The sequence below is a fragment of the Anthonomus grandis genome, chromosome 6 (assembly GCF_022605725.1).
Source record: "Anthonomus grandis grandis chromosome 6, icAntGran1.3, whole genome shotgun sequence".
Lineage (NCBI taxonomy): Eukaryota > Metazoa > Arthropoda > Insecta > Coleoptera > Curculionidae > Anthonomus > Anthonomus grandis.
Window position 1 is genome coordinate 31,335,580 of NC_065551.1, and position 14,561 is coordinate 31,350,140.

General features: G+C 32.8%; 2 protein-coding genes across 2 annotated transcripts; one reads left to right on the forward strand and one right to left on the reverse strand.

The window, feature by feature from the left end:
- Window positions 1–654: 654 nt before the first annotated feature.
- Window positions 655–5,379, forward strand: LOC126737868 (probable inactive peptidyl-prolyl cis-trans isomerase-like 6). The gene is made up of 8 exons (XM_050442941.1): window positions 655–924; window positions 983–1,180; window positions 1,243–1,305; window positions 1,380–1,471; window positions 1,539–1,739; window positions 4,722–4,905; window positions 4,959–5,181; window positions 5,252–5,379. Exons 1-8 carry the CDS (start codon window positions 739–741, stop codon window positions 5,353–5,355), a joined length of 1,251 nt encoding a protein of 416 aa, XP_050298898.1. The 5' UTR covers window positions 655–738; the 3' UTR covers window positions 5,356–5,379.
- On the reverse strand, window positions 5,204–9,965 carry LOC126737867 (SET and MYND domain-containing protein 4). The gene is made up of 9 exons (XM_050442940.1): window positions 9,709–9,965; window positions 9,482–9,653; window positions 9,097–9,423; window positions 8,834–9,038; window positions 8,418–8,767; window positions 8,158–8,359; window positions 7,883–8,101; window positions 5,544–5,759; window positions 5,204–5,487 (listed from the first exon to the last, which is right to left on the reverse strand). Exons 1-9 carry the CDS (start codon window positions 9,901–9,903, stop codon window positions 5,388–5,390), a joined length of 1,986 nt encoding a protein of 661 aa, XP_050298897.1. The 5' UTR covers window positions 9,904–9,965; the 3' UTR covers window positions 5,204–5,387.
- Between the last annotated feature and the right edge of the window lie 4,596 nt (window positions 9,966–14,561).

The window sequence follows — 14,561 nt, forward strand, 5'->3', positions numbered from 1 at the left end:
ATAATTTGCATCAAGTTCTTTTGAGAAGATAAATTTTGCCAGGATTTCTCCAGTAGACTCATGTGTAGACTTGCTGATAGTACATTGCTGACAAGCGAATAACAATGGTTAAATATAGGTATCCCAATTAGATTTCCTAAAGCTTAATACAATTCTCTTTTTGATTATTAACAACTGGAATGTTTGTTGAAACACTGGTGACTCAAATTGCCATCTAGAGCTTATGTAGAGGCTTTGTAAGGATAGCAAAATATCTTACGAACCTTCTGTAATATGTGCAAAGACTCATAATGCATCTTCATAAGTATTTTTTATTGAATCATCAAATAGATCACTGGATCAGTGGAGCCAAATTTAGGATGTAACTCTAAAATAATTTGTCAATCCTTTACTCTACACTCTCAGTTCCTAAATACCAGTCAATCAAACTATTTTTTTATTCGCGGAACTAGTAGTTTTCGTTTTAATTACTCGTTTTATCAGGCAAAAGTAAATAAGGGGCATGAATGAAAGCTACACAATTCGGGATCTATCTAACGCTTAATTCCCACCTATCGGCATTCAGCCTTTTCGACATTCAGTTTGTGTCGACCTCTAATTAGAGTAGAAACTCGGAAAACCGTAATCGTTCCCTTTTTACCTTATCACTGCGTTACATTAACCTCTTTTTGTCACCCAATGACAATTGCGTACAATTAACAATTCTATTTACGTATTTTTTTACAATTTTAAAATAGAATGGTTGATTGTGAGGAACCTGAGCCCGCACCTTACAAATTTCTCGTCATTGGAATAATTACCAGCGATGATTTTCAAAAATGCCGATATGCACTTGCAAAACTACATAAGAGTTTTCCCAAAGAGTTTGACGAACCAGACATACGACCCATGCTTGATGTAGAGTGGAACGAATTTATTACAAAAGTGAAATGTTAACTTATTCAAGTAATTGCTTCATATTAAGGATCTTTTTCATTTTTAGTATCAACGAAGATTAGGTAATGGATTATGGTCTCTAAAGAATCGCGTGGCAGTATTCAAAAACGGCGATCTACTCGGAGACTTTTTAGATCTGAACGCATTCATTTGGAAAAAATGGAAATTTGTTTTCAACCAAAATTGGAGGAGTATTGCCACAGACCATCTGTTTGACTTTCTCCAGGACAAAATTGATCATTGTGTAAACACATTCTCTTTAAATAATTGAAATCATCACATTAAATATTTATTTAAACATTTTAGCGTCAACTTGCCTATTTAACTATTGCTATAAACAATCGGGTAATTGGATCATTATTATTTGAGGTAACAAAAAAATAAAATGTCTGGTCTGTCCTTTGTGTAACTGATATACAATATATCTTAAATCTCCATTTTAGTTATTTAATGACTTGGTACCACTAACATGTGAAAATTTTATGAAAAGATGCACTGCTCCCGAAGGAGGTTATGAAGGTGCACCAATTCATAGGTAAGTGCTAATGCCTAAAGAAATCGAATAATTATTGTAACTTAAATTGAGATTTATTTTCTATTAGAGTCGTTCAAAGCTCGTTTATTCAATGTGGGGGACACAATATAGACCCCATCATAATGCCATGCGAGAATTACGTAGTACCTCATAACAGAAGAGGGGTACTTTCAATGTGTAACAATGGAAGGCATAAAGACAACAGCACTCAATTCTTTATAACTTTGGCCAGCGCTCCTTGGATGGATTATAGATATGTTGGATTTGGGTGAGTTGCCACTAATGAGGACAAAAGTTTCGAGCTTATATTAAGATTGAGAATTTGCAAAGTGCACTCATTTCCTTTGTTCTGCTCAAATTTGTTTTTAGGATCCCATAAATTTGGTTATACCCTTTGTACCCCCTTAATCGTCGCAAAAACCGAGAGAAAATGGATCGCAAAGCGCCTACATTGCGACGCGTGTGCACGTCCTAAGGCCCGGTACTAATTGCACAAATTTAGCGCGTCGCGTGTGCGTTCAATATATGCGCGTCCCAATAGTCTTACATCATGAAAATTATAATGCTATTTGCCGATAATTAATTTCTTCTATTCCTTTACCTAACTGGTTTATTAAAAGCATCACGACACCGCAGAAAATATTAGGAAGAAAAATATACAACATTATGATAAACTACTGGTCAAAGGAAAATCTCATAGATCTGTCATATTCTCCGAGATTACAAAAGATAATAAAAATATCTAAAATGCAAATCGCTAGACGCTGGCTCTCTTATCATCTTAGTTTAGTGAGATAGACTAGATATGTGCTTTGTTGTATACATGCCTCTCTGCTTAAGTTCAGGTTATATCATATGCTTAATATCAGGTTTGTCAAAAAATATGAATAAAAGTAACTTTATTTTTGAGAATAACCAAAAATTGACATAAAGAGAAATTATTTGGATCTAAATGCTTCAAATATGCAATTACATCCTGTTACTTTTTTTTCTCTTTTTAAAATAACAAAGCACATGAAAAGTGTAGTTTTATTTAGTGACAGTTGACAGGAAGTATTTATGAAATTTAGTTGAAATACCAGCAACCCTAACAGCATTGAAAATAAAATTGAATTTCTATTAAGTGTGCGTGACATGAAACGTATCGAGAAGCTGCACAAATTTTTAATAACTGACATGACATGACTGTCAAACGACAACAACGGGTTGTCAATGATGAAGAATGATCCAACATGAAATTTGAAATAATGAACTGAACAAGGTCGGCTTCCTTATCATGTCCTATTAACAAAGATACGGTTTGAACAATTTTAAAAAAGAACGGGCTTCACCGTAAGCCCCAATTAAGGGTTATTTTACATGCATCATACGACAGTACGAAATCGTGTCTATTAGTGAAAATCCTAGTTCCTTATTGGTTAAAAACCTACATACATCTTTAAATTAGGTTGGTTTTTATGCATCCGATGTCCGATGCACGTGAGTACGAAATTATTTGGCATCTATCAATATTTTTGTCTTATTTACTGAGACCGAATTGGCCTTTAGATTGTTAGACTAACCATTTCTATATTTTATTTGTTGCATAGTTTTAATTTACAAATATATCTTTAGTGAATCCAGATCAGCCATTGGATAAAACTATAGAGGTAATAAGGGAATCTTTAGATAAGCTTCCAATCTCCCAGAATTCCTTAAATTTGCCCTTTACTACAGTTTTCTATTGCTGCTTTACATTTTAAATTTGACTGATAGAAGAACAGGTTTTCAGATATGATCAAGATTGGCTTTGAAGGTCTAAAGCAAAATAATTAAACACAATATGTGGCTGGAGATATATAAGGATTTTGTAGAATTTGTATTCTCAGAAAAAAAGTGGATAAGTTGGAACAAAAAAGAAAGAAGCAGTTTTCTGCTTGTTGAAAAGAAGCGAATGAAGAACTGCCGAATAAAAAAAATTGAAGTGTGAAGTTTTTTTATTACTGTACCATGTGCAAATTATTGTTTATATCGATTAGTCGCCTAGTAGCACCTTTAAAACGCAATCACAAAACTTTAACTATCCAAGAAAAGTCGGTTATTATTGATCAGCCTAATCCTTAGATATGGTGTGGGAACTTCTAGATTTAATGACATTAAAAAAAAAAACAAGTAAAATTAACAAATGTTGCTGAGCCAGGAACAAGGCAAATCTTAAGAAAGACAATGTACCCAAGAGTAGAATGTAAACTACATTCGTGGTTTGTAAGTGTTCGAAATCGACATGTTTGGGTTTCATCTGAGTTTTTTGCAGCAATATCTAAAGAATTCTAAGCTAGATTTTACGGAAATGAAAACTTTTATGCAAGTAGGGGCTGAATTTCCAATTTTCGTAAAGAGATATAGCATCAGGAGACTTAAAATTTGCCGGAAACAGTTATCGAATGATTCAGCAGCTGTCAAACAATTTTTGACCAATGTTTTGTACCCCAAGTAAGAATATTTTTAAGATAAAGCAGGATTCTTGAAAAGAGGCTACTTTTTATTGATTATGCTTCTAGTCATTGTAGTAGTTAGCTGTGATGGCTGCATTATTGCAATGTGTTTACCATCAAATACAACTGCCTTAATTCAACTAACGGATTAGAATGCCATACGTAATGAAACTCTTCTATGCGAGTGTCTTAAAAAAATGCTGGAGTAAGATTTTGCTTAAAGATCATGCCAAATTACTCAAACACAACAAAAAACCTAAATGATTTAAATTCCTTGTCGCAAACACTTTCGGCACAATATTTTAGAACGAAATAAACAAATGTACGCAACAATCAAACAACGCGAGCTAGCGGTCACAGAAATGTTGAGCGATAACGCCATCTATGAGACAATGTGTCTTATAGATGTTGACGCTTGTGGCGCGAATATTTAAACGGACACTATTATACATATATCTTACCCTGTATGCATCGCTGCAGTTTTATGAGACAATTAGGTAATTTAAAGGGTAACATATTTCATAAATAAAAAAGATAGATGTTCTGTAGCCTGTTTTCTGCCCAAATCCTTCTAACACGTAAATTTTAGCCAACATTGACCCTGGTTCCTGCCATTCTGATTAAAAGGATGAGTACAACAATCAGATTCAAGCTCTATGGACTTTAAAAATTTGCAGGATGAGAGTATTTTTTAATGATGATTAGAAAACTATATTTAAAAAATTGCCTTAATTTTATTTATAGGTCAAGTTTATTGTGAAAATTTCTTATTTCAGACAATTAATTCAAGGAGAAAATATTCTCAAAGCTTTAGAAGAAGTATCAACCTATTATCAAGCCCCATTGAAAAATATAAGGATTGTAAAATGTGGAGAATATAAAATTTCACTTGAGCCAAGCAGTAGCGGCTGCCTTTTCACCGTTGACGAAATCGAAGACTGGAAAGGCTCTGAAAAACAAGTACAATTTTTTTCTTTTAATAGCATTGTAATAAATTAACGCGACTATTGTAGATCGATATTATCACTTATCTAAGATCGCTCTATCAACTGGGTGGTGAAGATCACAAGTTTAATGATGAGCCTACATACATAGAAGTCTATAAACAAAAAGGGTCCATTGATACTTTGTTAAGTGAGAATAAATTAAAACAAGACCTTATCAATCGAGGAAAACGGATTAAATCAAACACACCGTTTAATCATTTGCCTGATTTCTCAAGTGACGACGAAGAAGGTAATTAAAGAAAAATAATACATAAATAGCCCTTATATATATTTAATTAATTGTTAAAAATTATTTGTAGATGTTGATTTCGAAACATGCGGTCCTGATTATCCTTTAAAGAAACACAAACAATCCATTTATGAAGTTGAGTTGACACCTGATTGTTCACACACAACTCTTTAAATAAATTATTTGATTATAGCATAATATTTATTTTATTTTGTAACAATTTCCCTGGTATTTCCTGAATCGGCAAGGCATATTCTTAACATTTCTTCGGCCAAATGTGTCTCCTTATGGGGTGGAGCTGATATTCTAAAAAAAATATATGATTTTCCCAAATATTTACATTAAAAATAAGAAAATATTACTTATAAAATGCGTCAATAGTAATGCACAAAATATCAATCGCTTTTTTAGTGTCATCTTGATCCATTAACTCGAAAGCAGCCTGGTACTGCTCTTCACACCATTTTAAAAGCAGGTTCCTTTTTGATAGATCTACACTCTTCTTACATTTGGGACAATCAACCACTTCTTTGGGAAGTGGAAGTGTGAAACAGTGATCGCAGTTGTCAGATATACATCTAAAATTAAATTTTGTATGTATTTTTACTGGCTGTATAGGGTTAGTAGAAGAACGGGTAACAATTCATATTTTCATACTGAATATTATTTTCTTAGTATTATTGATGTCATCTGACCACATACTTGATGTACTATATCTGACTTTATGATAGTTGGAACCTGATAGTGTGACACTCAAATCACAAATATGTGTTTCGCTAATTTGAAAATTGAAACTTTGTTTTACTGAAACCCATGTCACGACTAAGAGAAAAACAAAAAAATTAAGAGTGACACATTCCGGAATAACACAAGTCGCACACGGCACGACCTCTTGAAAGACGCGTCGAAAGTCATCGAATCTTCCGGAATCATTGTCAGCCGAGTATATAAGTAGCCGCGTCACCGTTAAGAGTCAGTTGACAGTTCAGTGCAGTGAAGTTCGAAATATTGGCGCGATGTTCGTGTTTAGTAGTTTTAAGTGTAAATAAAAATTAATTTATTTTCATGCATTTATTGTTTTAATTTGTGTTTTAATTTAATGTTTTAACCCCTTGAGGAGCAGTAAAAATGCTATATGATGTTGATTGCTTGCTACGTGATAATAATTCTCTATGTCGATATTAATCATTAATAACCGAAATACTCATTGATATGTAATAATGCATGACTGTTAAATAAATTTGTCTGGATTTATCCCAAATCAATTCTAAGCAGTTTCAGACTAAGGTATGAAGGAGCCTATAAGATGATCAGAAGACGTTAGTAACTGCGACTGTGACTAGCAACCTAATGCAAGATCCGCGAGAATTTTGATAAAATGCTTCTTTAATTCACAATTCTCTCATCAATAACTTCAATTTAATATTTAATGCCTCATACTCATATATGGCATTCTTAATGAAAGTAAAATATTTTCTGGAAAAATCACAGAATAGTATAGTGGTTAATTTTCCTGTGGTGTCTGCCTGTTTTTCTCCTCCTGGTTAACTGGAAAATCTTAAAAGGTCATAGTGAACTTTAAGACAATGGTCTAGTGAGTAGTATTTTGTTTATTTTCTGTGTTATTTCAACTTGATTCCAATATCTGCATCCATTATAGTTTTATCTAGGTCCAAACCCTTACTTACCCCTCTCAAAATAATACAATTTACTTCTGGTACCTGTATCGGTATTAAATTCTTTGCCGAGAATAAATTTACAAGTTTTCTTTAAATGTCTTTCCTTTCTTTAGACGAGTACAATGAACACTTTACTTATAAAGTTGAAGTTTTAGGTGTGACAATTAGAACCGATGGAAAACGAACAAAACATCCAAAAGATTGCAGGTCCAACCTCAGCTAAGGGTATCAAAACAAGCAAAGTATATATTTTTTTCAAGATTCGAATGATGCAATGAATCCAAACATGTCGCTTCATATGGGCACTCTTTAACTTCTAAACCAAAGCCCTACCCTGATCAATTTATTCCTAAAAGTCTCACTGATCCGATGCATATCCAGAATTCGTCTTATCTATACTGCAGCACTGCAAAACTCTTCACTATTATAATCTTTAAAAATCTCAGGCAGATGACATAATTTAAATATTTTTATTAATCATAAGCGAACATCATAAAAGGATTATGGATTATTATGTGGTTCTATTAAATTTTGCATATAGTTTTATAATTCAATATAGCGTAATGATATTGGAATCGTCGAGAATAACAGCTGTTCTCCGTCATTTCGCAATGACACAAGTGGTAGGCACACATTTTTGGAGACGCGTGAATGGTCAGCGGATCTTCCGGAATCATGGTCAGCCGAGTATATTAGGAGTCGCGTAGACATTGGGAGTCAGACAGCTCAGTATACCGCAGTCCGATTTTTTATTGGCGCGATATTTAAATCGGACATAAATAGAAGTAAGTATATAGGATGAAAATAAATATTTCTAGTAGTTGTAAGTGATCGTGTATGAGTTTTAATTCACACCTAACGATGGGTAAAAATGCTAATATATAATATAGTTTACTTATAGTAGAATAACCAACCATAGTTTGGAATTTTCAATCTCAAGAAAAAAATTTTGGTGCTTCACGCTACTACATTAAACTTTAGAGAATTTCACTTTGGTAATGCTAATTTTTTGTTGTTAATACCTTAATCTCTTGCTAACGCTCTCCAGCCCCTTTCCAATAGCAGGCCAGTCTTGTTGGCATGCCATACACTGACAATCAAACCAATAACGTGCTGACAAGGACTTCTTGCGTTCTTCTAATGTTTTTCTTGTAAATATAGGACCATAATTTTCTGGAACTATGTCGTTAGATTTTAAAGGTCTTGTTGAAGTCAATATAATATTTTTGCCTACGAAGTGTCTAAAACGATTAAATCAAAATAAGAAACTTAAATGACAATATAACTGTTCTGCTACCTGGACAAAGCGGGAAAACAATCATGATTAAAGAGAGAAGCTGTTAGATAAACAGCCACACCGATGTAAGTTGTCTTTGAACCTCTGACTCTACGTAGATTACTGTGCCAAGTCTCGTATATTTCATGAGCATTAAATTGAAGCATTTGCAGATTAAATAGCAGCATTTCTCCAATCTGGTATTCCTCCTCTAATGGAATCACTGCAAAATATTTACAGGATTTTATCTATTAAAACTATAAATTTTAAAATAAGCTTACCATTACTACTGGCCGACTTAAAAAAGTCTGATTTTTGAAGACATCTTAACAAGAAAGCTGCCATTAGAGTCCTTTGCAGAAAGTCTTCAGAAGATCTTAAATGCGCATTTGTGCATAGTTCAAATAGCTTTTCTTTGTTTCTATTTTTAAAAAGTTCTAAACTTTTTTCCAAACCAGCCTGCGTCATCATTCTTAAGGCAGTATGTGCCAATATGCTCATGCCAGATCCTATAAGTAAATCGAGGTATTTGCATTCGTACTGATGGTATGTAGATACAGCTTCGTCTCTACAATTCTGACTACAAAATGCTACACTGGAACAATGTGGACAACCATAGGGTGCTTCCAAGCTGGTATAAGAAAGGCAATTAACTATAGTTATATTACATCGTTTTTTTAAATAATTTACGTGTTACCTTAAGAAACAATGATGACAATTACTGCCAAACATTTTAGGTAGAAGACATGCTGCATAAGGAGGTTCTACTACCAAAGTTTCTCCTGCAGAGATGTTTTCGTTGGCTACCACGTACCTTCCTAAGTCTGATGACGTTTTAATTGTTAATTTTTTACTGGCATTTGAAAGATCTTTGCTTGGGCTCTCCAAAACAGGCTTTTGCTCTAAATGTAATAAACAGCCAACACATTTTAAGGTAACTTAGAAAATGGTTTTACTTACTTCTGGCTTCTTGTAATTGCTGCTTGCTTTCATTAGAGGTTACTAGCTGCTTTCGTTCTTCTTGAAGCTCCACTAAACTATTTGAATCCATCATTTTTTCTGTTAAACTATATGCAACATCAGCCTTATTCTTTTCTCCAAGTAGTTCATTGCACACTCCCATCAACCAATAAGCCTTAGACTTATTTGTGTCTGGTAAATATTCTTTTAAAGCTTCTTTAATATCACAGAGAGCACTAGAATATTTTTTTAATTTCATAAGAGCCTGGGCACGTCCCCAAAGTCCTAGAGATAACGTCAGCCCTGAGTCGATTTCAGGATTTTTATCTAAATGCAAAATAATTTATTTAAAGGATTTCTTTCAAAAAAATCTTCTTGAACTTACGGGTATTTGGTGCCCTCAAAACACTTTGAGAATATAGCATTAAAGCATGTTTAAAATCGTTCTGTGCCATCAGCTCATCTGCTTCCAAGCGCCTTTTTTGGGAAAATTCTGCATCTTTGGGCCTATATACTTCTTTAACGTTGGAGAGAAAATTTTGAACATGATCTTTAATCTGAAATGATATGAAAACACTAAGTCACACTATATCCTAATAACTTTGATCTTACCTCGTTTGATTGATAAATGCATCTTATCCTTTCAGCATCTGTTTGCAACTTGCCAAAACAATTTTGAATCCATGTATCACCGACTTCTTGAGCGACAAAATCAGCAAAATCCAGGAAAAACCCTTTTGAGTTCGACTGAAGGGTTTTTTCACTGCATATCTGTCTATAATCAACTTTTTCAAATTTTCCAGACATTTTACTAAACTACCTGACAACTTTCTTAATAGAAGCCGGCCAAGTAAACTTTCGTTTAATTATATTTCGCCCGTACCGGTGTTGATGCTAAAAATAAAGTTACCTTATGCAAACTGGTTAATGTTTCTAATTTTAGTATCCACTTGGAGCTTATTACAGGTTTTGATGTTTTTATTATGATTTTTTGAATTCTTAAATAAATATTTAATTCACGCGACCAATGAAAAAGAAATCTGTATTGTTAATTAACTTGTCAATAATTGAGCTCTGGTATTTCTCAGTTTAACGTAAAAAAACCTAGAATTTCTTCATTATTAATTTTTTTTGGAAATGTATCTAGGATGGTTAAATAATAAATATTTCGTAAGATGGAAAGGAGATGAAGCCATTTGAACTTTATTTCTTTGCACGTAGTGTGTTGAATCTGGTGTTGTATCTATTAGTTTCTCGAGCTTAGGTAATTCAGTTAAATGGATATGTATCTACTTTATTATCATGATGGATAGCCTATGGCCAATTTTTTATATTTACATGAAGACAGTTGAAGAATTCTTAACATCATACTATGCATAATCATTTTTTGTACAATTTTTAAACCAACCAACCCATTCCAAATCTCTTTTAACCACGGGATAGCAAAAGCTGTTAATTTATAGTAATTTTTTTTACGGTCATGTATATGAATTGCAATGACTAAAAACTCGATTTCCAGTTTTTTGCTATCAATTTGTTTAATATATACAGGTTTTTCCATTTAAAAAATATATATTTTTTAAACTACATAAAAGTGCGATTTTCGGCTATTTCTCTCTACTTCGCTTTGCTACGAAACTGATAAAGTTAATATTAATAGATGATGTTCAAAGAGAGCAGTGGTACAATATTTTGTTCTAGATAAACTCCAAAAGTTACTTTACTATGCTAGCAGTTGATGCCATAATATAGAACCAAAGTTTTAATTTAATTAATCTAAATAGTTATTTTTATTATTAATTGCATGCATTTCCAGCATTACAAAAATAATAATAAGAATAATACACTAGTGTGGTATTTTAGGCCCATAAACAGAGAAGAACATTAAAAAACAAGTACGTACTTTGATCAGTTAGGACCAGTAGAAATTTTCCTTAATTTTGATCAGTAGGAAGTTTTTTAAATACAATTCAAGTCGAAATAACTTTTGAAGATTGTTGAGCAGTTGCTCCGACAACGCTACTCACCGCGTTATATGTCTTACAAGCTTTGAGTCTACGGTTTTTGGGGTATCATGCTTCACAGAACCATGATGTGATAAGAGCTCCGCTCGAATCTAAGTATGTGTTAATATTTAATATGACTGCAGCACTTAACGTAAAAATACATATGCACAATGTTTGAAAACTTTGCAAAAGTTGAAAAATCTTATCCTAAATAAACCTCAAATACCAAGTTTTACTGAAATCAGACCCATAGGAATAAAATTTTAATGGTCACGTGACCTTAAAACTCAATATTTTAAAAATTTGTTAATAATCAATAATTATTTCCTAAACGAACCACGAATACCAAACTTTAATCAAATCGGACCGATAGAAATAAATGTTTTGATAGTTACGTGACCCTAAAACTTAATATTTTAAAAATTTGTTAAATATCAATAATTATTTCCTAAATAAACCCCAAATACCAAATTTCAATCAAATTGGACCCATAGGAAAAAAGTTTTAATAGTCATGTAATCCTAAAATTCAATATTTTAAAAGTTTGTTAAAAACCAATAATTATTTTCTAAATAAACTCCAAATACCAAATTTGAATAAAATCCGACCCGTAGAAAAAAAGTTTTAATAGTCACGTGACCTTAAAGCTCAATATCTCAAAAGTTTGTTAAACATCAATAATTATTTCCTAAATAAACCCCAACTACCAAATTTCAATTAAATCGGACCCATAGGAAAAAAGTTTTGGTAGTCACGTAACCCTAAAACTCAATATTTCAAAAATGTTCAAAAAATTTATAATTATACCCTAAGCCGAACCCAAATATCAAATTTCATCCAAATCGGGCAAATAACAAAAAAGTTTTTAAAAAATCCCACATAAAATAATAATACCCATTAAATCCCGATTAGTCTTTTTTTTTATCATTAGGACCCACTGTGTTGTAACTTTTGTCTAGCAAAATGCATTGTATAGACACCTGTGTCGCATGAATATTATTATAACACAGGGAAAATGCTAAAACGTCAAAACGTTGCCGAATTATCACAGCTAAAAGAACCCGATTTGGTAAAAGATATGCACATATTCGGATTTTTCAGAGTCTCTTGAATAATTCCGTACCAATTTCAGGAAGTTCTGAGCTATTTTAAGCATTTTATCAATGAAAATAAGAAGCAAGTCCGAGCCGATTCATTCACGTTGACGCCATGTTGTCAAAACCACCGTAAAAGTCGGCATTAAAATCGCGCTTAGACGTCAAAATTGACCATTTTCAGACGATGATTTCGGGTATAAAAAAAGGTTTTTACTTTATGATTTGTACATGGAAAAATAGCATTAAGCCTTAGCAACAGTTTAACATCAATTCTGGACCGATTCCAATCGGTTTTAGTAGTTAAATTTCGATTATAAAAAGGGTCTTTTTTCGGCGAAAATCGCCGTTTTCGTTGCCATGGAGACGCCGGCCTTGGGTGGCTTCGATAGTAGCTCTAGTGTGGGTAGATTTTTAGCGATTTATCGTGTTTGGGACTTTTTTGAAAAAAAATTACTTTTAGGGTACTTGTAAAAATAGCGAAAAAATTAAATTTTAGTATGCTTAGTAAAATGAATGGCGCATCTGCTCGATTGGTTTTGGTTTTTCCATCACATACCGGTTGCGCACAATTAATTTCCAAAGTCAAAAAATATTAAAAAATTCATAACTCAAAAACGGTTTTATTTAGAAGTACGGTTGAAATTGCAAAACATTCTGCTTATCACACGCTACAAACCGCCCATAAGCCATTTGGCTCTAGGAGGCGCCACTAAAAAGTTATTAAGGCTGGAAAAAAAAAAGTGTGAAAAAGGGTATTTTCAACTGAGCACTGCTCACCCTGTATAAATGATAACGTTAAACTTGATACTTCGTTTTATTCGGAAAGAGTGTAGGTTTAATTAATCCAAATGAATTTTTTTAAAATTTTGCACCATAAAAATTTTACACAGAAAAAACTTAAAAAAATCTTTTTTTTTGGGTTTTTTTGTCCAAAAAAAACATTTTTTCAAAAAAAGTTCTTAATAAAAATTGTAGTTCTCGATAAGGCAAACATATCTTCTGTGAGTCATTATTTCCGAAAAACAACTGTTAAACCGTCAGAGGGGCTAGAATATCACTCATGTCTGAAACTTTGGACGTTAAAAAAAATACTTCCCGTATGCTAAGAATAACCGAAAACTATACCGCACTGTCTCACGTAAACTCTAATCGATCCGTGAAGTTTCATAACATTCAAAGAAGCGTTGCGACCTGTAGCGAATTCCCATTGAAAAAATTGGACAAAAAAAAAGTTTGACTTTGAAGGCGTCCTAGTCCTTAACAAGAAAACAAATAAAAATCTGTTAACAATCAAGTTGTATCCTCATATTTCTAAATTATAAAAAAGTAAAAATCACTTCTCTACCCTGATTAGAAAAAAAGTTATAGGCACTTTTATCCCACGAGTCCCGAGGTCGTGCGAAAACTCCCAAAAAGAAGCGGCCCTAAGAGCTACGCTCTTATAATAAATCAATTAACAACTTTATAAAACTCGTATGAGTATCGTGAATAATGTTGCATGAAGCTATCAGTTTGTTGCTTAAATCCTATGTTGCCTAAACTGAGATCTGATACTCTAACGCTTTCAGTTGAACCTAGAAAAAAATCGAGGCTATTTAGGTCTGGAGATCTAGCGGACCATGACTCCTCGATCTATTCTATGGTTGTTAAAAATTAGTTTGACCAAGTTTATCCAACTCTATGTTGAAGTGCACACCACATTTCATCTCTAACAGGTATTGATACCTCTTCTGCCAATACTGCAATTCTCTCTTCAAAATATTGTCGGTTTAGCCTCGTTGATACGAAAATCGTTTTAATCAAATTAACGCCATATTATTAGAAATTAGCGTTGCGTATTAGAAAATGGTTTTGAAACTCGGAAACTAAAAAAGATAAATGGAGGCAAAGTTGCGCAATTTATAAATTTACGAAGACTTTCGGTAAAAAAATCGAATCGCGATTTAATTTTTCTTTTTTTATTACTCCATTCTAGTAGATGTAGCAAAATAAAATTGTACCCTCCCGTGTTGTCAGATTTTAAAATTGACGTTTCGTCGTCATTGTCAATTTTGATTTTTTAAATAAATGAAACCTGTTTTTCTTAATCTGGAATTTGCTTTTTTCCAACATAGAAAAACACATTCTAGATATCGCTCGTATTTTAATATATATGTAAACAAGGATGTATGCGCCATCTTTTCGTTCCTTGGTTAAACATCGCGAGGTCACAAAAAGAACGCTTGCTTACTCATTCAGTCAATAAATAGTTGCTTCAGATATTAATCCCAAGATGTCACTACAGGTATATAAAGACCTTTTATATATCTAGTTCTAATAAGGATAAATTTGCCGTAAATTATAACAATTTGCGGCAGTAAGT

Coding starts and splice junctions, on each gene's coding strand:
- LOC126737868 (XM_050442941.1), top strand. CDS start 739: ATGGTTGATTGTGAGGAACCTGAGCCCGCACCTTACAAATTTCTCGTC. Junction 1,472..1,538: donor GAAGGTGCACCAATTCATAG/GTAAGTGCTAAT, acceptor ATTTTCTATTAG/AGTCGTTCAAAGCTCGTTTA. Junction 1,740..4,721: donor TATAGATATGTTGGATTTGG/GTGAGTTGCCAC, acceptor TTCTTATTTCAG/ACAATTAATTCAAGGAGAAA.
- LOC126737867 (XM_050442940.1), bottom strand. CDS start 9,903: ATGTCTGGAAAATTTGAAAAAGTTGATTATAGACAGATATGCAGTGAA. Junction 9,039..9,096: donor GCAATTACAAGAAGCCAGAA/GTAAGTAAAACC, acceptor TATTACATTTAG/AGCAAAAGCCTGTTTTGGAG. Junction 8,102..8,157: donor TGTTTTCCCGCTTTGTCCAG/GTAGCAGAACAG, acceptor TAATCGTTTTAG/ACACTTCGTAGGCAAAAATA.